At 35.6% G+C, this 22,692-nt stretch overlaps 2 protein-coding genes across 3 annotated transcripts in view; one reads left to right on the top strand and one right to left on the bottom strand.

Annotated features, from left to right (window-relative positions):
- LOC106118928 (zinc finger protein 484) overlaps positions 1 to 11,794 on the top strand; it is a 14,564-nt gene extending 2,770 nt beyond the window's left edge. For both annotated transcript variants that reach the window (XM_013313689.1, XM_013313690.1), the window contains 9 exons: positions 965 to 1,131; positions 1,448 to 1,635; positions 2,902 to 3,097; positions 8,631 to 8,764; positions 9,018 to 9,189; positions 9,349 to 9,482; positions 10,033 to 10,315; positions 10,822 to 10,955; positions 11,361 to 11,794. In XM_013313689.1, coding sequence (XP_013169143.1) covers positions 965 to 1,131; positions 1,448 to 1,635; positions 2,902 to 3,097; positions 8,631 to 8,764; positions 9,018 to 9,189; positions 9,349 to 9,482; positions 10,033 to 10,315; positions 10,822 to 10,955; positions 11,361 to 11,489 — 1,537 coding nt within the window. In that variant the 3' untranslated portion in view covers positions 11,490 to 11,794. The remainder of the gene's footprint in view (positions 1 to 964; positions 1,132 to 1,447; positions 1,636 to 2,901; positions 3,098 to 8,630; positions 8,765 to 9,017; positions 9,190 to 9,348; positions 9,483 to 10,032; positions 10,316 to 10,821; positions 10,956 to 11,360) is intronic.
- A 2,982-nt stretch (positions 11,795 to 14,776) lies between these two features.
- LOC106118932 (zinc finger protein 641) lies at positions 14,777 to 19,231 on the bottom strand. Its single transcript, XM_013313698.1, has 9 exons — positions 19,173 to 19,231; positions 18,635 to 18,923; positions 17,981 to 18,178; positions 17,624 to 17,758; positions 17,043 to 17,233; positions 16,528 to 16,699; positions 16,258 to 16,354; positions 15,831 to 16,024; positions 14,777 to 15,509 (listed from the first exon to the last, which is right to left on the bottom strand). The coding sequence occupies exons 2-9, from the start codon at positions 18,909 to 18,911 to the stop codon at positions 15,364 to 15,366; spliced, it is 1,410 nt and encodes a 469-aa protein (XP_013169152.1). The 5' UTR covers positions 18,912 to 18,923; positions 19,173 to 19,231; the 3' UTR covers positions 14,777 to 15,363.
- Positions 19,232 to 22,692: the final 3,461 nt, after the last annotated feature.

Here is a 22,692-nt window from a genome sequence, read left to right as displayed (position 1 = left end):
TCTTAATTTTTTTTAAAGATCTACTAGCTTGTTTTTATAATTACTATTGCTATTGTGTACGTACATATAAGTTGTAAGTACGTACATTATGAATAATCTAAAATAAGCTACGAAATACGAAATTGATGTTCATTTCCCCCCTCCTCCATAAATAGTCAGCCAACCTTCTCTCTCCCTGTATGGTGGGTCATCGCACCATGTAGTAGGGGGTCGGCTCACTCTGCAGGCTAGGTATTACTACAGTTATCGGGTTTTTGTACATAGCTTTCTATGCAACTTGAATACTAACGGTAACACAATAAGTTTTTGAATATCACTACAAAGTAAGGATAGCAATATTTGAGACGTTAAATGTTTAATGCACTACTTAGTGAAGATTTTTTCATACCAAATCAACACTAAGGGGCCCTTAGTGATCCTGAAATGATTCTAATTGCGGAGATGTAGTACAAGTTTAAAATATTATTCTATTAAGTATTGTGGTGAATATTAAATATTAATTTTATTCTATTATTTTTTTTAAATTGCTAACATTCGATTTTTATTTGAAACGTGAAACGAAGTAAACCCAAACTTAAGTTCAAATTCACCGACGTATATTTTATCTGAAGAAGTTTACCGACATTTCTGTAAACCCTTCAAACCGCAACCTCAAGAGAATTGCCTCTTATAAATTCCACCAAAACGCAGCCCTTTTCTATTCTCGACAAAATAAAATGATATGGTAAAAATCTTAGTGATAAATGATGAAAAAGATGATTTAATTATTTGTTTTCGATGTAATTACTAAAGAACTAAGCCGTAGAAAATTAGTCTATTAGCTCGACCTGAGTCAAATTTGGGCTTTCTTTGCATCAAAGTCCGTTAATTATTTATGAACTAAAAAAACAAAATCTCCGATGTAATATCTATAAGATTTGTCTCTTACCAAGATAGCATACTCGAATGGACACCTTGTCTTTAGGTTGAAACGCAAAGAACACCTGGAGCGCCACACCCAGGAGCACTTGGAGGTTCGCCCCTACCACTGCAACGTGTGCAGCAAGGCGTTCAAACGTAAGGAACATCTGAACATACATCTCGCGATACATAGCGGCGGGAAACCACTTGAATGTGAAGTTTGTCGAAAGAGTAAGTGTACATTTATATGTTCACGTATAATTAACATCATTTATCTAAGACAAAGTAATTGGAATGTTATTTTAAATAACAAGAATCATGGTCGAGAAAGAAATGTGAGATTCCTTAGACAAAACGGTTGTAAAGTTCAGTTTAATGTCGCTGGGTTTTCAATGTAAATTTCAATATATGAACTCTAATACTGCCCCTCTAGTAAAGTCGTTTATATGTTAGAAAAACCTATATATCATATGGTTGTTTGTGAACTAAAAACATTTTTTTTCCATCTACGTACATTTGTGTAATGAATCTTTTCATTTCTTAACAGCATTCTACCGCAAAGACCATTTACAAAAGCACATGTTGACGCATAACAAGCACTTCCTGGGCGACATGCTGGAGCGGCTGGCGGAAAGAGACGGTGTCACCATCAAGCAAGAGATGGAAGAAGAATTCCTCACACCCATTATAACCAGCGTCTCTGGGAGCGTTGGCGATACTAAGATTAAAATGGAGGTAATTAAACTTATTTATAATCTGTATCCATGCAGCATGCATGCATTTACCATGGGTTTCCGAATCCAAAATCTCTGTATATAATAATCCCTGTCATTAGCTTTGACGAAACAAAGATAACAACATGTTTTAAACGGAGATTTAGACTTCAGTAACCCAAGGTTAGTGGTTTAAAGTGATATTGTATATTTTGGATATGGTCCTTAACACGTGAAAATGTCACACGGTGACGGTCATGAGTAACATGGTCGACGATTCTTTGGTCCTTTCTAAAACTACTGATTACGAAGTGGTACTGTGCTAAGACTTAAAATAATTTAATTTAATAAATGTAAAGATGTCGAATTTGGTTATATTTGAAGTACCGAAAAGAAGCGAAAACTTTGTACCCCTTAAGGGTATTGAACGGACGGATGAACGTGACATTTCACACGATTAATGCGATGAAAAAGTTCATAAAGCTATTTTTTATTCAACATTTTTGATTGTAGAGGTTAGGTCATAGACAAAAGGATTGTAATAAAAATCGAACTTAATGAATTTTGAATTTAGAACAATGGTCAACCAGTACTTTTGAAATAAATACTGCACCTACTTTACTTTAGAATTACGAAATGAACTTTTTAAACAGGATTGCTTTGACATTGCAACCTGATATGCCAGTTATATAATCTGTAGCATAGTTTAGTAAAAGAACTTAAAGCGCAGGTAAAATCCGAAGGGGGCTTACATGAGTCACCCTGTAGCCTTTAGGTGGGTTGTGGGGGACGGGAGGGTCAGCAAGACCCGACGCACGCCTACGGTTAAGCCGGCCAAAGGCACTTTGCTCCTCGCATTTACCGTAGAGACGAGAGTTTATCTACATTGTAGATATATATTTGTAAGCCAGGTTATTCAAGTTTAAGGTCTTTTATTTGTGGGTTTAACTTTGCTTACGTAAATATGAACGTATGGTTGGAAGATACCATAAGACATAGTTGTATATAGGGTGTTCAATTTTTGAAATGGGTACGGTAGCTTCAATATTTATTTGAAGATCGAACAAATCTTTTCTCTTGGCATAATATTTAAACACCCAATAGTAACAAATTATATCGATTAATTGATGAAAATTTGTATAATACATATACAAATGATTTAATTATCAGCTGTATTATTTTTAATCCAGCATTTAATATAGCGCTAAATCCTCGTGAATTGGACAATATGTAATACTTCGAGGGTTACCACATCGTTTAGAAATTTTAACTATATCTACTATTTTAGATGCCTGATGTAATGGAGGAGTCTGAATGTGACCAGCCTATCAGGCCTTTGCCTGTGATCAATGACAGCGCGTACCAGAAGATGAGACCTTACGTCTGTAACATATGCAACAAGAGATACAAAAGACGAGATCATCTGAAGGTGCACAGCAAAACCCATACGAAAAAGACTAAAGTGTGCTCCGAATGTGGGTTAGGTGAGTCAATCAATAATTAGTTATTTTAAATCTACATTGAGGCATTCCCTGAGTGAACATTTAATTAATCTGAGTGAGTTAGTAAGATCTTTCTTTCGGCTGTGTAAGAAAAAATTAACTCGTCGCCCTTTTATTTTAATGGGCGGCCAAAAATACCATTCTTTTTGTCATCACCCTGTAGACCGAATTTGCACTATGCAAACCCGATTGGCAATCCTAGTTAGGACGACGGTTCTAAAATTTTTTTAGTATTTTTCTAGTGCAGAACCAGAGTAAATCAGTAAGAGAGATATTTATGTACTTTTACGTTCTGTTCGCAAACCTGCGAATTTCAGGCATTAGGTAAAGGGGGGATTTATATAGCTATGTGTATTAACTGTGGGTATATAAGAGTACTGGAAGCAGGATCAGTTAGAAGGGGGTAAAATAGAGGTGGCACAAACTGCACATAAAAGGGGAGGGATGAGGTGGAGGTTCGATGTATAGTATACTAATTTTAGTAATTAATATGACGTATTTACTATACTTTCTTTTGACATATTTTCACCATTGATAGTTGTGCAATTCTATAATAATTTTTGTATTAAAAAAAGATAATGTAAGTAAGCGAAAGACTTTTAAGAGGTCTAGTATTATTTTTTTTATTATATTTTTTTTTAATTTAAAATTTAGCACTATTCTTTCATGCCTGTGATATCTGTATAGAAAAAAAAAAGAAAGTACGAAATAGCCAATCGTATGGCGTCAGAGAATCCATAGCATCTCACGTGGTTTGCCCTAAGGAAAGGATGTGCTATAAATAGACAAGCAGGGTAACTTTCCTTGTGTCCGCTATTACGCTGTGATTGCTCTTATGCCTAGCGACAATTACGACCCCCCTCGGTGTACAATAGGGGGTCTGCGGTCTTAGAAATATGTACAGTAATATCATAAAAGGATTTATAAAGAGTTGATCATCGATTGTTGTTATGGTTATCTGATAGTTTAGTAAATAGTTTTTATATTCCAAATTTAACATTGAAATACGTAATGATTAATCTATGAAAAGTTTGGGATTTTCATTTGTAATCTGTGGTTTCGTCTCTTATTGATCCAAAAAAAACTATCTCGTATCAAAACTACAATACTTGTCTCTGCTAAAGTGAAAACGGACAGATTAAATAATGTAGCCTGTCCTAAAAAAAGGAGTCGGCTGTCCCATTTAACGTGGACCCGGGACCCTCCCCTTTCGGCGGGTGAAATGTGCCCTCTTTTTTGGAACGGATCCCGCTGGGTGCGGGCGTAGGTAGATTTACTGGGTAAATGGGGAGAGGGGGGAAATGAAAAAAAAATTCTGAATAAATTACAACACGTGTTGGGGTTAACGTATATTTTTAAAAGTGTATTCTAAGCTAAATTGAACATTCTTATACATAGTGTTAGGTGTATTAAAAAAAAACACAATTAGTAGCCTATGTGTTCTTCCAGACTACGCTCTACATCTATGCCTATCTAAATTCCAGTGAGAACCGTTCAGACATTCTGGAGATACCTTCAAACATACATCCATCTAAACATTCGCATTTATAATATTAGTAAGAAGTAAGATTTACGTCTATTCATTGTGTTTAGGTCAATTTACGCATCTAATAAAGAGATGACAAAAAAGGCGGGAACTATCGCAATACGAAAACAGACAATACAATAAAGAAATTTTAACGTAGAAGATTGTCAAACCCATAGTAGATAATGGGGACCATAAGTTTACACTACTGAAACATTTACAAAATCGTTGTCTTTCTCTTACTCTGAGTTCGCAACATGTTTTTGCGAATGTTTCGGTTGTGCGAATTCGGACTAAGTTTTGAAAGACGTGCGTCGAGTTCGTTACGCAAATGGAGTATCCAAAGACCGTGCACGATGTGTTGGTAATTTGAAATACCGGTTAATGTGGTGGGTAAAGGGGGAGTGACGTCACGATCTTTGTTGCGATATCGCGATGTGTTTCGAAATGGAAACATTATTTGTAGACAATGGTTAAAGGAGGCTCTTGTTTTATAAATTAGGCATAATACGTGTCTAATTTAATTTATGATGGCAGTTTTTATCTTTGTTTTTAAAGATTTCCAGCCTATGATGTTTTTTCAAACCATAATTAAAAAAAAAATATTTTTTATCTGTCGTGTCCCGAGCCATATCAATGGAAGACCTTACCGTACCTAACGTCTCCCCTATTTTTTAACGTTAGGGGAAACTAATACAAAATTCATTTAAGTATTGACTACTTATGACGTAGTTTAAAAAGTGAAACTCGGTTAGGAGCTATATTAAAATGCAACTAAGCAACGTAATTTTCTAACCTTGGTTTATATTTTTGTTTTTAAATATATCATCGTTTATCAATATTTGAAGTATCTAAAAGCTACAAAAATATCATTTACTGCCACAGAATAATTAATTTTTAACTAAATATGACGCTTAAGTTTTAGTGTACTCATAGTAAATTTACACTAAGACCTTAAAAATTTCGTTGTAAATTTGCTAGAAAACTTTAGTTTGTTAGTTCCGTTGTGTACTATTTTCGAACTATTTGTTAAATAGAAAACTAAATACCTTCATGAATGTATGCAGTAGGTGAATATGGCATCACCTTATTCCACTTTCTGTACTCCAAGGCGACTGTACCTTCATATCATGTTATACGATTTTCCTTACCAAAGTAGGCGAGGAAAATTGCATTATAATTAGTTACCCAGGTAATGTCTACAATGTAACATTATATACAGGGTGTCTCAAAAGGTTACGTACATAGGAAGGGGGAAGATAGGGTATAGGGGATAGGTGGTCACAAGGGTCACCAGAAAAATAAAATAAAAATTCCCCTCTGGGTATTAAAAAAAATAAATGGCATTTTTTAAAAACTTAAAAATTTTACACCTTTTGGGGCAATTTTAATTTTCTTTAAAATCTTTGTTAGTTGTATTGTTTTTATTATTTCATATTGATAAAGGGTTATTGACGATAACATAATAGCTTTTTTTAAATATATTTGTAGGTCATCGGTTACAAAATTGCCGGTTAAAAAAACTTTTAGATTTTGTATGTAAAATCTACACTTAGCAATAGTTTAAGTAACTATTAAGCAATTGAATGAAAACTTAGTAACTTTCTTTTATACCTAGATAAGTAAATAAAGTAAGATTCTGAGATTACTTAGTTTGTCATAACTTTTAACAGATAACTGCTGAAAAATTAGTACAGAACAATATTGTTCGTAATTAGGCAATGCATTCGCAAGTCTGCAACCTTTTAACTTGCAAATGATAGGGATATGAAAACGACCACTTTGTACTGTCACAAAATACATCGGTCGTGAACAGAGGGAATGTGATTTTGTACAAGAATACCCCTAAAGTGAAGTATTTTAAGCACAAACATGAAACTTTATTTACCAGCCCATACTTAGTAAACCTCTGGGTATATGGATGATACATAACGTCAACGTAGTAAATAGCTCGTGCTAAATTCCCGGTCTCGTGAGTTTCCACCATTTAAGGGGGGGAGGGTAAGCCTTTAGGGAGGTACCTCCTACCGACCCCCAGGCAACGCCCATGCGTTCGACATCGAGAAATGTAGCAAGTCGACATGGAGTTGTGTTCACGCTAATTTCAAAAAACTAGAATAAAAATACTAACGACCTAGCCTTCAACCATACAGTGTTGAGACTCTAAGTGAAGATTCAGTATCAGAATTGTACACTAAGGAATTTCTTATGTAACCATTAAGAGTATTTGGTAGTTAATCTGTTGTTATAAAAATGGATAGGTCTCATTTACACTTAACGAATAAGCTACGTACATAAGAAGTGTTAAGACAATTAAAAAAAAATACAACATCCAATCTTATAGTAGTACAAAATTAATTACAAATTCTAGACTATTATAACCTGACGGTATGTCAAATGAACTTTGACAAGGGCTAAATGGCCTGATAAAAAGATCTCTTAAAACTCCTTAACCATTTGGACCCGTAAAATTAAAATTCAATCCTATTAATTACGTACTGCAAGTTCAACCACGCATATACACATAGCGACAACTGAAATAGACATATACAGCTGTGGTAAAATCAATACTAACGTAGGTCTTGATGTAGCGGCAGGTCCGTCCCTTCCCCAGGGCCTCTTGACCGAACCCCACCACTTACGGACCTGACCTAGATACAATGTTTGATCGATGACCATTTTGTTCCACATGCCAAAGTTATCGTCCAGCCTAATAAAATATTCCTTAAAGCATCTAAACGTGCATTCTATTATTTAGTAATTGAAAGATAAAAAAAGTAAAAAAAAAATAGCCGCAAAAACACAGTTTTAAAGGCAAAGGTTTTTTTATCCTTGTTGACTTTAGTAACAGTGGCTTTTGCCGTACATACGTTATAGGACTTTTAAAATGCACACGGTCTCGCAGGATTTGGCAGCATATAGCGTCTTTGTTTGCCGTCAATTTAAAAACTATAGTTTACCTGCTTATCGTTTCACATATTCTTATTCTTTATATCTTACTATTATGTGAATATTTAGATGGATGGATGGATGTTTGTTAGAAGGTATCTCCAGAACAGCTGCATAGATGTCGCTGAAATATGACATAGATGTATAAAACATATTGTTAAAGAACACATGGACAAAGTCGCGGGCGATAGCTAGTGGAATATATATTGAAACGAGAAATCTCAATAGTAGAACATTTTGTAAGTAAGCTTCGCTTATTGTCCTAACTTCAAAGCAATTCCCGCCAAAAATAGAAATAATCGTCTCCGTATTTTGATGCCGCAGTCGAGGCAAAGGAGCTCGTACAACCCCAGCGACCTTACAGACCCACCCTTATTTTAGGCGATCCCCATGGGCAAATGCTGAGGGGGAGCGAAGTAGGGGTTAGGGAGTAACCGTACTTGTTAGGGGAGAATACAGGGGAAGGGGATTTAGATCTCAGTATAACCCCGACTCAATGTTGTTGGAAATGAGAATTTTACTCTTTTTAACATCTGGTTATTTTATAGAGAATTTTCTTGTGCAGACTTTTAGAAATTTTGTTTTTTTGATAAGCGGTGATAATATTTTATACAAGTTTGTCGACAATGGAAACCCACAGATTAACAATTTTTTTTATATTATATTTGTCACTAAATTTAGATAATCCGGAATCGTACGAACAATGTTCTGCAGTCGCGTCAGAGCGAGACAAATATATAGAAAATACATACATTTGTCTCGCTCCGCTTATATTTAACTGTTTACGGTCTGTCCTCGGCGGTATTTCCAAACCAATACGACTTAGGGACCTTTAAGAAGCGAGCATACTATTTCCTTAAAGGCCGGCAACGAATCTGCGGTTCCTCTGGTGTTGCAGATGTTCATGGGTGTCGTTGATCACCTTGGTGTTCCCGCCGCTCGTTTGCCCCCTTCTCTTATAAAAATAATGAACTTAAAGAATTGCTATAATTTTCTGTTAAACAAACTTGTAAACAATATTGAATTGTTCGTTGTCGGCAGCATTTCACTACGACGGTCAACTGTTGTCGCATATAAACTCGGTGCACCTGCAGGCGTACCGGCTAGAGGGCGACACTGACGGCATCGCAAGGCTCAAAATCATGCTCGGAGATAAGGCACAACTACTCATGGCGGTCAGTTAACCTTTTAAGCGCCGACACAGTTTCGCAAACTATTCTTGTATGTTACATCTACGTTTTGCATAGAAGTCATGTTTTACAAATTTTACAATCGTATCAATAATATTATAGTAATTTCACTGTAATGTTTTATCGATAAGTTGACATATTAACTTTTAAAATAAGTAGAAAAATATTCAATGGATTACTAAATTTTACTTCATGTCTCATATAATTCTAAATTAATATTCATTCTTCTCCTTGACAGTCTGATGGTACAGACATGCTAGTGCCGAGGGTCAGGAAAACATCTGATGAAAGACCGCATGTGTGCCACATCTGCAACCGCAAGTTCAAGAGGAAACAGCACCTGAAGGTGCACGGCAACGTCCACATGCGGGTCTCACAGCCCACCATTTGGTGCTCGCTTTGTAACGAAGGTGGGTTTGACTATCGGCCCCTAAAGGGTTAACAGCTGCCTCCATACAAATCAGCTAGCAAGAAGAAAGCTTTTTTTTCATTTAACTATATTTCTATGATATTTTTTTATAATGTTATTTTGGTTGTATTATTTGTTATAATTTCAAGTATGTTTGTAGGTTTCTACGCCAACGATCAGTTCGAGCGGCACAAATGCACGCCCTGGGAGCGGGGCGAGGTGGGCGGGGGAGGAGGGAGCGGGGCCACACATGAGGCCAAGAAAGAGAATATCTGCTCCCAGGACTATGTCGAGGTATGTACACTAAGACCTAGGGCGACACGTGCTTAGGCTGTATTATAAATAAGGCAAGAAGGGAGGTAGTCAAAGAAAAGAAAAAAAATGGGAATTTTGAACGTTGGGTTTTTCGTTGTATCCTCAGGAGGGTACAATAGAGGCTTTAGGGTAGAGCAAGGGAGGGCAACCGCCCAGGGCGCCCTACATGGGGGGGGGGGGGCGCAGGCTGTGGCGCCCCTTTATATCTAACGCTGTGGTATTATGAAATAGTTTTCATCAATATTATTGAGATTTTTTGTCTTTTTGATTGGAATTGAAGTTAAGGGAATAAATACGCAAAAATCTCGCCCAGGGCGGTGGCCCTGAGGTGTATTAAGTATCCAATTAAAAGTGTAATGTAAAACTACAGACTCGCTTGAAATACATGCCTAATTCTTGTTGACAGAATGTGTTTAAAACTATTATGGTTTGGTTCATTATGTAAATAGTATTATTTCTTGATGACGTCACAGCGGTGACGAGACTGTGATGTCATATTTTGGTATGAAAATGCGATTTAAACTTGTAGGTGATAGAAGAGCCTCAGAACCTCGGTAACGGCAGCATAGAGGACCAAGAGCTCCTGGTGCCGAGGCAGAGTAACGGTGATGTTCTGGGGGATGTAAGCGAGGAGGGGGAGCTGGTTGGGGCGGCGGTGATGGGAGACATGGGGGAGATGGGTCTGCCGGTGCCGCGGCGCGTGTACGTGTGCAAGTACTGCACGAAGCCCTTTAAACGGAAGGATCATTTCAAGATACATCTTCATATACACACCGGTATCAAGTCCTTCTTCTGTCCTGTTTGTGGGAAAGGTCAGTTACACTTCTTTATTTATTTCACAGAATAACAAGTAATAACTATTGCTTCCAGAGCCATCTAACGACTCTTAAGTTCTTTTTTTGTTTTTTAACTTAAACTTATTGGACTAAGCGCCATCTATGTTAAATTTTTGTAACTAAAGTACGCCCAATTTAAAGCTTAGGGGCCAAGATATTGATAACGCCTTAATTTTTTTTCTAAATTAAAACGTAGTACTGTTTGTAGCAACTTAACTTGGCCTTTTACAACTGCCAAAATCACAAAATGAAGTTCAATTTACAATTATAAGTGTTTTCGATCTTACTAGCTGTTGCCCGCGACTTCGTCTACACGGAATTGACAAAGAACTTAATAAGTAGCCTATGTGTTCTACATGTGTGTCAAATTTAATCAAAATCCGTGAGTTGTCCGGATGTACATTGAAACATCCATCCATCCATCTATCCAAACATTCGCATTTATAATATAAGTAAGATTTAGTAATGATTTGTTTGTGCAGGTTTCTACCGCAAGGACCACCTGCAGAAGCACACGCAGGTGCACAGCAAGAGACGGCCGGCACGTCGTCGTCTCCCAGACCTCTACCCCATCAGCGTCATCAACAACGAGGTCGTGCCGGAGATCACCATACATGTCAGTCACACATTTTTATATTTCTACTAGCTGTCGCCCGCGACTCCGTCTGCGCTGAATTAAAAAAATAGTAACCTATGTGTTCTTTCAGACTACATTTATGCCAAATTTCATGAATATCCTTGTAGCCGTTCTGGACATACGTTCTAACAAACATTCACATTTGTAATACTAGCTGTTGCTCGCGACTACGTTCGCGTTGAAACAAAAAAATTAATAAGTAGCAAATGCATTCTTCCAGACTATATTCTATATGTGTGCCGAGTTACATCTAAATTCATTGAGCAGTTCTGGAGATATCTTACAACAATCATCCATCCATCGATGCATCCATCCATCCATCCAAACAATCGCATTTATAGTTTTAGTAATATGTAATTTTACCCACTTTTTTTTTATTTCCAGGCACCATCGAATACGAAGCTGCGTGTACCGCTGCAAATTAAAGTGCCGTACCAAATGGTGATGTCAATGGACAATGGTGAACAACGAGCTATCACCATAGACCCACAGGCCTCGACCAGGTCACAATGAACTCCGTACTGTCGTACTCAGAGATAATGGCCACTAAAGCGACCCTTAGTGAAAGTAGTTAGACAATTTTATCATATAGTTATGCAAACTAATATTATTTTACGATATATGTCTACCCCGAAAGTGGTAAGCGTGATGTTTTAAAAGCATAAACGTTATATTATCAATCGTGTGTTTATGAACTGAGAAAAGGCTAAATAATTATTTTGTTCATGTTCGTTCAAATATTAAAAATGTTCATATAATTAACTAACTATTATAACAGTACTAGTAATCGCCTGCGACTCCGTCTGTGCGGGATTAAAAACGGGAATATAAAATGTCATAATATTCGATCATCTGTTTCGGAGGAGTATGGTAACTAACATTGTGACGTGAGAATTATATATATAAGATTAAAAACTTCACAAAATATAACAAAATAATCAATATTTCACATCTATACTAATATTATAAAGCGGAAGAGTTTGTTTGTTTGTTTGATTAAACGCGCTAATCTCAGGAACTACTGGTCCGATTTTTTTGTTGGTTAGTCCATTTATAGAGGAAGGCTTTAGGCTACATAACATTACGCTGCGATCAATAGTTTTAATTCCGAGCGGTCGGAGTCGCGGGCGACAGCTAGTGATTAATATATTATTTTTTTTAAATCTTTTCTTCAGTATTGAGTTTTTTCTAGTTTATTTTTTTTACAAAAACTAATACGATATTATTAAATACCGCAGTTAATTGTCATCTTGGGTCCAAATAATTTTACAAAGATCTCGTTGTATCATTTACCGTGAGCTTCTCAAAATCTCTGTCATTATCTTTGACAACACAGAGATATATTTTAAACGGGGATTTTGGTCTCAGAAAATCACGGTTAGTTTAACAAACTTTGTATCAATTAGCTAGCAAATATCTTTTACCAATGTACTTAGATTTTGTCATTATTTTGTATAATTAAATAGCTAAATTAATTGTACTTACATATATGGGAAAGAAATGTAATTTTTTTTTATTATGAATCTATCATACTCTATAAAATAGTTCACTTGTTCATAAAGATTTTTTTATAAAATTTTTATTTAATGTCACACGATTTTTAATAAAATGCATATCTGACTTATCTTTGGTTTCTGAGACCAAAATCATTGAGTAAAACACCTCTATGAGATACATTTTATTCAGCGATTTTGGTTTTGGAAACCTACGATTAGGTCAATAATTATAACTGTTGGTGTCTTGTATGGTCAGATACCATTAATATTTGCTCAAAATTTCCATTTTAGCAATTTTTTTTTTTAAACTTACATATTGAACTTGCAATTTTTTTTTTAAATTGTTATTAAAAATTTACTTATTTGATTTTTTTTTATTGGAACGTAAAATTAAATGGAAAGTTAATGAATGGAATGAATTCATTTCTTTTATGTGCACGAAAAGTTACCATGAAAATAACTTTTGATTAATAATATTAGCTATAAGTATACGTAATTTTTAATATAGATAGAATAAATGTATATAAAAACTCATTAGTTAAATTAATGAAGTAATAATGTAAATATTTTAATTTCTATGCCATTTATAAAAAAAATAATTGTTACACATTTGAAGTTCCTCTTATCTTTAACACAAAAGTAATTTGTGATCTTAATTTAAGTTAAAATTTTTAATTTTTAATTTAACTTAAAGTTTGTATCAAAGTACAAAAATAAAAGTATTTTGCACTGTCGTTTTGGTTATTTGAAATAAAAACTCTTCCTTATTAGTTCTTTAAATCTGTTTATTTAAAAAAAAGCGAAAGTCTGAATACAATGGAAGCACGAATATCTATGATTTGTTATAGTGCCGATTTAAAAAGTGTCTAATTTGAACGAGACCTTACTTCGAACTAACTAGGAATGAAAATACACAATACGGGAAACTAAAAAGGGTCATTAAATATAAATCCAGTGGTTGCCAAACTATCATATCCTAAAAACGTTGATTAAGTTTGACGTATTCTAATAATCTCTCCTGCCCTCACTGACCTCTATAAATGGACTGGCTATACGACGTGATATTTTGTGCCTATTTGATATTCGCCCTTTGGCGCTAAACCGTCCTTAACATCATCAGGCACGATGAAATCGGAACGTAACAAAATCTGTCATTTTCAAGCCTATCCATTTACAGAATGCCCTCCCTCAATTGACCACGCGGCATTTACCTTCAGCCAACCCGTGGATGCCGTATATTCGCAATAAACATAAACATAAATAACGAAGTACATTACAATTTCTTTCAAAGTTATAGTGTGTCAACACAGTTTGACAACCCCTGGAATTAATAGTGATTTTCGTTGTTTTTGTTCTTTTAGATTCCTAAAAATTCTATAGTAATAAAAACATGTTTTTATAAGATTTAGGAACGATTTGTTTTCCTAAAAATATATACATTTATTTTATTTAAGAATTTTTGAATACTTAATTAAATGTTCGATCATGTTGAGACAAATTAAGACATTTTTTAAAGATTTTCTCTATAAATACTTATTGGCTATTATTAAATGATACAGAAAAGTTAACTAGTATTTTAAATATTTTAATTCTGCTCAAGATCTAATACATTTTGTACTTTAGACAAAATAATCTATCGAAGATTATATTATAGGCTATCTATAAAAAAATATCTCAATTCAACTGAGTTTCTACTGTTGAAACACTTGTATAACAACATGTCATTCCATTCTGATTGAAATAACGAAAAATACAATTGTGCCGTACATATAACGTTCTATACGACGAAAACAGTTACATCTCATTATAAATATAACTCTTTTCGTCATATGGGTATGACCGGTATACAAGTTAGGTTATAGTATTTTACGAGTATAATTTTTTAATTTTTTTTTAACCACAGCTACTATCTGATTCTATCGTACAATTTGCCATCTATTTAACAACTATGCAATTCTATTTACGACTTATTTAAGAAAAATTTAGAATTTATATCAAAAAACTTTTAGAAACAAAACAATTACTATAACAATAATTTTAAAAATATTTTATCCAAATCAACTCTTTTAGAGATTACTAACACATATATCTCTGAATATATTTAATCACAGCAAAAAATATCAAATTATAAAACGAAATTTTACAATAACATTTCATCACAATGCTTTAGATAGAGTTTATTTTACATTTTTACAAGTTCATAAGTTCTTTTTACATTTTTTTAATAAAAAGTAAAGATAAAAATAACACTACACTACCTAAATAGAAAATATCTTGCTAATAAAAGTAAATCCAGGCATTTTTAATCGCATAACATGATTTCTTCTCGAATAAATTTGTGCCCGTGACAACAAATAAATCGCGTGAATACATAAATATCTTGCATTTACATCTTATTAATTTAAATTTTACTATGCATTCAATTTCCAGTCATTCTCTACTTTTCATCCAACAGTATACGATATATACTCTTTAACATGTCAATAAATATATCTTTAATACACCAATGCAGATCATTATCGTCAAAGCAAGTATGCGAGATTCTCGATAGTCTTATTTAATTAGTGAAACAGCTAAAGCGATATTTTAACACGTTATAAAATAATCAAATAATAATGCAAAACAAAATCTTTTTAAAATCAAACGTTTCTGGCTTTACAAGAAAATAACCTTTTTCTTTGTGTTTTAAAAAGGAAATCATACATGAGAAAACATGAAATGTTTCCGATCATCCATAAAACAACTTTGTCTATGATAGTAGATTGTCTATGACTATGTGAAGTTGTCAAATGTCATCATTTAGTTTTTGGCGGGAAATGTTTTTACTGCTACTGTCAGAAGACGTCCTTGGCGGCTTGTATAAGTGTGAGCAGGTCGTTCTTGTCGTCGGGTCAGGAAGGCGTGGCGACTGGAGCGGGCGCGGGCGCGGCTGGCTGCGACAGCGGTGCACCACCCGACTGCTGCGATAGCTCGGCCTTCACGCGCCGCGCGATGTGCGACCGCGTGTGCTTGCGAAGGTGATCTTTACGGTAGAAACCTATACAGAAATGTTTAATCTGTTATATTTTCAGAAGACACTGTATTATTACATAATTAAGTTATTATTGCAACGGATTTTCAGCTTAAATAAGCATACAAATTTTTAATAACATCGACGACTATAATTTTCTTCTTTTTTTCAAGCTATTGAACTGATTCCGAAAATTCTTACTGCCAATAGTATGTTACATTATTTCTAAGTAGTATAAAATATGATGGACATTGTTTAAAAATAAATGTCCTCTCTAGCGAATCCACGACGAACCGTCAATCACGAAGAGGGTCTAGTCAAGTTAGAGTACTGTTAGGGTCCTGTTACCTTTTCCACATTCGTTGCAAATGTGTCGCTTCTCGCCGGAGTGTATGACGAAGTGCAAGGTGAGCTGTTCCTTGCGCTTGAACGCTTTCATGCAGACGGAGCAGACGTGCGGGCGCTCTGGGTTGTGAGACTGCTTGTGCCGCGTCAGGTGGTCCTTACGCTTTAGCGCCGCGTTGCAGATGTCGCAAATGAACCTATAATAGTTCATAATAAAAAACTAAATACTTAACTTTACGACCATGAGTGTTATGTGGGTATTGCAAGATTTCATATACCATCAATAATATTAATTATTAAATTGGTAATGTTCAGAAACATAATTTTTAAGGAACAGGTATGTTAAATTACTTAATATTCCACGTAAGTCATGAAATTTTATCGCAGTTCATGTTGGATTCTAAAGATAATTGTGTTTTTTGTGACTCACCTCCTCTCCATAGTGTGTCCAACTAAATGTTGTTCTAGCAACCCCCTCTCAGGGTACGCCATGTGGCACTCGGGGCAACAGTACAGCGTGCTGCCGTCTGAAAATCATATAAATGCGACACATGATTACTATCCAGGACATCAAAAGAACCATGATATATTCAAAATATGACCGTTTTTCTATAGGAGTTTCACTCTTTTAAAAAAAGTTCTTACCACAAATTTGCTCTTATAACCTTATGATGCTAATATAATAATTTGGTAAAATTACCTAAAGCAGTCGTCAGTCGTATCTCTCCAGGCTTAGGCCGCGGTTTTTTCTCCTTTAGGGTTTTCTTTTTCTTTTTCTTCTTTGATATAGTTATGGTGGTAGTATTTGATGTCAAGTTCTGGTTGACAATAGCAGTCTGTACCACCACGCTGTTGACTGCGTTTGTCGCCACCTAAGATACGTAGTTGACTATTATGACATAATGTGTGGCGGTGGCTAAGGGCTACCCGCATCTATAAAACGTTTTCCCTCGTATAATCATATTTTACCTAATTTTCAAATCTAACAATAGAAAACATGACTTTATTGTAACTTTCCCTTTCCTCATCATTCTAGTGCCGTTATGGCTTTATCTACCGTTATCTTAATATCTACTTTTTAATGCATGTTGCCTTTTTTTTCAAATTTAGATACTTCCGTACTTAAAGCTCTCTAATGGCACGACTACAGTTAAGTAAATATTTCAATAGATGGTCTTTTCATCGTCTGGTAATGTAACTAATAATAATCGATACCGGAGTCAGTGAGGGTATGGTGGGCAGTGCATTAGCGGAGACGGCTGTGACAATTGCTGGCTGATCCTCGCGCTTTTCAGGTGCCGAGTACTTGAGGAGGTGGTGCAGTGGCAGCGGCAGCGCGGACAGATAGTCCGCTACGCCGCCGCCCAGAGTCTGCCACGTTGACGTGTCCGTCACGTCGCCGATACCTGACATATTTATCATGTGACTATTTTTCCGCATCTCCAAGACTAAAGCATTTTGTGTATTTTACTGTGCTTTCTTAATATAAAAAGAATTTCAAAGTGTTAGTCTATAATGTTCAAACTTCAGCGTACATAGCTGAAGTACCAGAAAATCCTTTTACCTACTAAAGCCCTATGTAAAATAATGGAAAATGAAAACTATGTACGGGAGTAACCAAAGTCACACCAATCTATAATTCTGACAATATTTAAGTAAACCAAGGCCTTTAGGTAAAATCTAAAGACGACACAAGAAGAAAAAAAAGGGTAAAAGTATAATGAGACCGATAACAAAGTTAAAGTTTTTAACATTAGAAGACTTTGAACATTGATTCTATATGATCAATTACTTACTGATGAATTCAGCTGGTTGTCCGTTGCGGTCAAGGCGGCCCTCCTGTTTTATGGCACGTGCGAACGCCGCCGCCTCCTTGGGTTCGTGCAGCACCACCACTAGTTGCTGCGTGCCCGCCTGCAGCGCAGCCCCGCCTTACCACAAACAAAGCATTGTGTTATGATAATGTTAGGTTACCAACGGTCATTGCATTACATTTCAGTCCTATTATATGCTGAAAAAAGAAAAATGACAGCCTCAATTAGAGGATAAAATACAAAAGAAGTTATCCTTGCTCATAAACCTACTAAGACCTCATGATAATATCCTGTGAGAGATGGTATTACTGGTATTATAAGAGGTGGCACTAGTTGTACCTTGCTGCTGCATCATGGTGGCCATGAGGTCATGGTGCAGCTCCTCCCGGTACTCGCGCTTGTCAATGCGTTGCTCGGCCTTCAGCTGGTGCACGGTGTCGGTCTGCACGTAACCCGTTCCGCCGCCCGCGCCCGCCCCCGCGTAAGCCACACCTCCCACGTTCACCGACGACGACGATATCGTCTGGTACTTCACTCCTGTTGCAATTAGTGTTTTCTACTTATTTCAAACTTTTTATATTCGAGTCTATGCTTCAATAGTATTGTCACGCCTCTTCATTGTGTCTTTTGACTGGTGAATGGGAATGGCGTTTGCCCCACTGGACACTTAAATGGAAAAGGATCTTACAACCCTTTTTAATATTAACGCTCATTTTCACTATCGCCGTTCCAAGCGCCACGGTGGCGGCGCGGAGTCTCACGTTTATATGTACGATTAAAGGAAAAGGGATCAATTTTACTTGTATTGTTCGTAGATTTACTATTCATAAATATTTATAATGAGTGTCATTGATTTGGCATATTCTTCAAAATATTGTTAAAATTAACAATTATGATAGGACGATGAGTATTTAGTCAAGGGCAAATTGTCGAACTCTGACCTATTTTCTAAAATCGATACCCTCATATGGTAATTGGAAAGTGGATAATTACCAGTGTGCAGGGGCGTGAGGCCGGCCAGAGCAACAGTGCCGGGTTGCGCAGAGCTGACCACCACCACGCTCTCAGCCTGACGGAACTTAACGTCAGCGGGCAGGGCGCCGGGCGCCACGAACTGCGCGCCGGAGCCCCCGGCCGATGCGTAGCGCGTCTCCTGCACCACACCGCCGCCGCCACCGCCACCTTCGTAACCAAATTTGGCTGCGAACTGCTGGATGGTCGGGATGGCCGCGCCAGCCGGGATGTGGCCCGTGAACTGCGCGAAGTTCATATCTCCACGGATCTGAAATCGCGACGGACATCGTCGTGTCAAGGTCGGAACGCGTTTAAGCCACGCACCACGGCGAAGGGTACGGCCCCTCGCCGGGCACTCGCTCGACCCCCGCCATTCTGCCTCACCCCAAACTCCACCGACGTTTCTCGCGCTCTATTTTTACCGGCCCACACTCTCACACCATCTTTCCTACAGGCGGATCTGGCGGCTCGAGGACCGGTCTCAGGGACTCGTAGGATGGTGTATTGGAATAATTACCTCTTTCCCGATGTATTGACAATTTTCATAGCGTTTTAATTATTCGTCTTCGATGAAATAAGCGAGTGCAGGCAGTGCGCGGTGCGCGGGCGAGGTGCGCGCGTGCGGGGCGCAGGCGCGTTGCGGCAGCGGGCGCGGTGTGAGGCGCGGGGGCGTAGACGAGCACACACAGGGCTGCTCTTTCACGAAACGAAATAAATATTGTTCCCATTCATGAATCTTAAAATAATTTAAAGGAAATAATTTATCTTACAAGTATATACGATGTCGTGAATTAAATCGTTTTCCGATTAACATATATTTTATAATGATTCATGAATAATGTAAATTAAAATGTTAAGAACCAATAATAATCCTAAGAACTTCTTTAAAAGTTGTAAAACAGTCTTCAAATGAATGTATCTGGGTCACTGGATTTGTCACCTTACCGAAACCCCTAACAGGGGTGTAACGAGGAGGGGGAAGTTAGGGCACGTCAGCGTCAATCTGCTGTTATATATAGAGCAACGTTTTGTAGAATGTATCTGTGAGGGTTATTGATTGATTGCATTTAAAATAAAAATATTGCAACATTGCGCAGCACCGCTTCAAATCGACGAGTATCTTATTAAATCTTGTCTACCGAAAAACTATGTATTTACAGTACTTTTATATCGAACAGATTACATTGTGTATATTTATCCTTTTCCTTTCATAGTGGACCTTACCAATCTAAATTTATCATTCACAAAGGATCAAATATATTTTACACCAAAACATTGTGTCGCCCAAAACAGACTTTCCTTTTTAACCGAACCTTTTAACGCAAGGTTGCGGACTTTTGATTTATGATTTATAAACGTATGATAAGAGCAAGATTTCCATCTTTATTCTTTTTATTAGCTTACTTACCGTCCACATCTTTTTACTGTCAGGTTCATTTTACTTAACACAATTTGGTGAAAATGTAATGAAAATCATTCATAAAAATCAGTGGCTTTTAATCTCATTAATAAATAGATTTCATACAAAAATTACACTTACATTTCGAAACTAAATTAAATCACCTATTAGTACGACTTAATGTTATAATACTTGTAACTACTAATTTCTTTACTCTAAAAATAGTAAAACGAAAAAAAATGGTAAACGTGTGACGAGTAAAAAACATACAAACGCACAAATAGAATACAAAAAATATTTAAATCTACTGAAAATTAAAATTTAGAATTTCATTTCTTAAATAGTAAAAAAAAATCTAAAAAATGTGATGACCTTTAACTTAATAATAGACCCTAAAATGACTAAAACTAATGCCTATTTTAATAGTTTCACCAAAAAAGCCGAAAGCACCTCACCGCGTGTTTCAAATGCCGACACCGGTTTTCAAACTTTTTGACTACGGAACCCTAGATTCTTCCGATACTCGTAAGTTCGCGTCCTTACTTTTTATTACCTTTTTGTATTTTTAAATTATGATCAGTACTTATTTTCATGAAAACCCCAGAAAGGCTCCGCAAAGCACACTTTGAGATACACTGTCCTTGAGAATAGATAACATTGGTAAGTAAATAATGCCTTTTACTTAAATGGTTGTAATATAGAAAGTTTGTTACATCTATTCATACTCACGTGATATTCTGTGAAATTCCACAGTCTAACAACGTTCATTTTTAATACAAAAACTATCCAATACCCTAAAAACTTATTCTAAATACAAAAATATATAATTCGAAATTAATTTTTATATCTACATTAAAGCTGGTAATGTTAATATCCTGTGGTAGAATCGCGTTACAAAGAATTACACAAGCGATTTGGCGGTATATTTTTACATGGAAATAAAGCAAATTTTCTCGTAGCGGTAAATATTCATTATAGTCGTTTTGACATATCTTGGCGGCGCTTAATTTTATTGCGCAAAACAGGTAGGTGTGTTGCCGATGACCTTGGGCCGCCAAGATATATGAAAAGAACTATACAAAATCAATTGCACCATGATTATATTTATTCTATTGTTTTTGCGTTAAATTATTTACGTTTTTCGTTGAACATAATATATTCGACAATCTTTTTTAAATGTCGAAAACACAAAAATTACTTTTACAATGAATGCCACTAAAAGCGAATGATAGAATCATTTGAATACCTAAAATCGGGTTTAAAAGACATTTTGAAAGTTAGTTAAATATCTACCATTTGTTTTTATTATGAACACTTACATTTAGGAAAATAATAAACACGAAAGTTCAGAAATCACAATGAATTCGGGAAATAATATAAAACATATATCACCAAATACCACAAATATACAGAAATGGTATAAATATCACAGTAACTGATATTTCAAATGTTATACGCTATTTCAAATCAAGACCATTGTAAAAAACACATCACCTTTTAAGGCAAAAAAAATTATACAATTTCATTCCACATTTTCGGACAATTTTACAAATCTTTTTTTAAGAAGAACTCTCGGCCACATGGGAGAAAATCCGTATCCTTGACCATAAGCCATTGGGGCTTCTATCTTTTTTTTTTCAAAATTTTAGATCTTTATTTGAAGCATAATTATTTTTGAATTACAAAAAAATTCAATTTTCACCGACTGAGGCTGTAAAATTATTATAAACGGTCTCAATAAAATTTATTGTGGATTTTAGCAAAATTACCAGTCTTCGTATGTAGGCAATTTATTGCATCTATTGAATTTCAATATGCACCGTAACATGAAACCTGAATCTAATGACGTCATAGCATCATGTTTACTTAGTACCATAAGCCAATTGAACACATATGTCTTTATTTTTAGATAGCGAATGTGAGGGATAAGTAAATCTCTTTGCAGTTAAAATCCATAGTAAAAAGTACATCAAACACAACAAGTCGGTAGAAGAAGATTTAAATAAATCTCATTTAATTTTTTAATTCCAATTCGTGAGCTATAACGTCACAATATGGCGCGGATAGACAAATTTATTTCTTCTCGAATAATTGTAATAAGCTGTGACGTACACATACATTTTCATATCACGTTATTGTGCCCGCGTAATTATTATACCTAAAAGGCACAATTATTCAAAATACTAAACAATGGAAAATTACAAAAATATTAAGCAATGATTTTAAAAGATAGGTAAAGTACAAAACACATTTAAAAATAAGTATGCTATATTAAAATTAGTGTTATATTTACACATTTTACATTAGTAAGACAAAAAAAATGTTTTTGTCAACACTATTGTAGAAGACTACATCTAGGATTATTACTACTAAGGCCTTAGACCTTTTAGTACATAGTCGTGAAAGCGAACCGAAACTGTAGAAAAGATAAACGTACAAAAAACGCAGAGTTTGCTTGATAAATCCATGCTAATTTCATATCAAAATTTATGTTCCTTACGATTCCGGTTCCGGGGACAGGTTTTAGTACAAAAATTCGTGATTTAATTTTATATTTTAACATGATTTTATTTCTCTGATATGTCGCATATATTATAAATCTAGTTGAAATTCATTTGTCATTAAAAATCATAAAGAT

Source organism: Papilio xuthus, unplaced genomic scaffold (assembly GCF_000836235.2).
Source record: "Papilio xuthus unplaced genomic scaffold, Pxut_1.1 DF827542.1, whole genome shotgun sequence".
Taxonomy (NCBI): Eukaryota; Metazoa; Arthropoda; class Insecta; order Lepidoptera; family Papilionidae; genus Papilio; species Papilio xuthus.
Note: the sequence above shows the minus strand (reverse complement) of the source record. Positions and strands in the feature narration are given on the sequence as shown.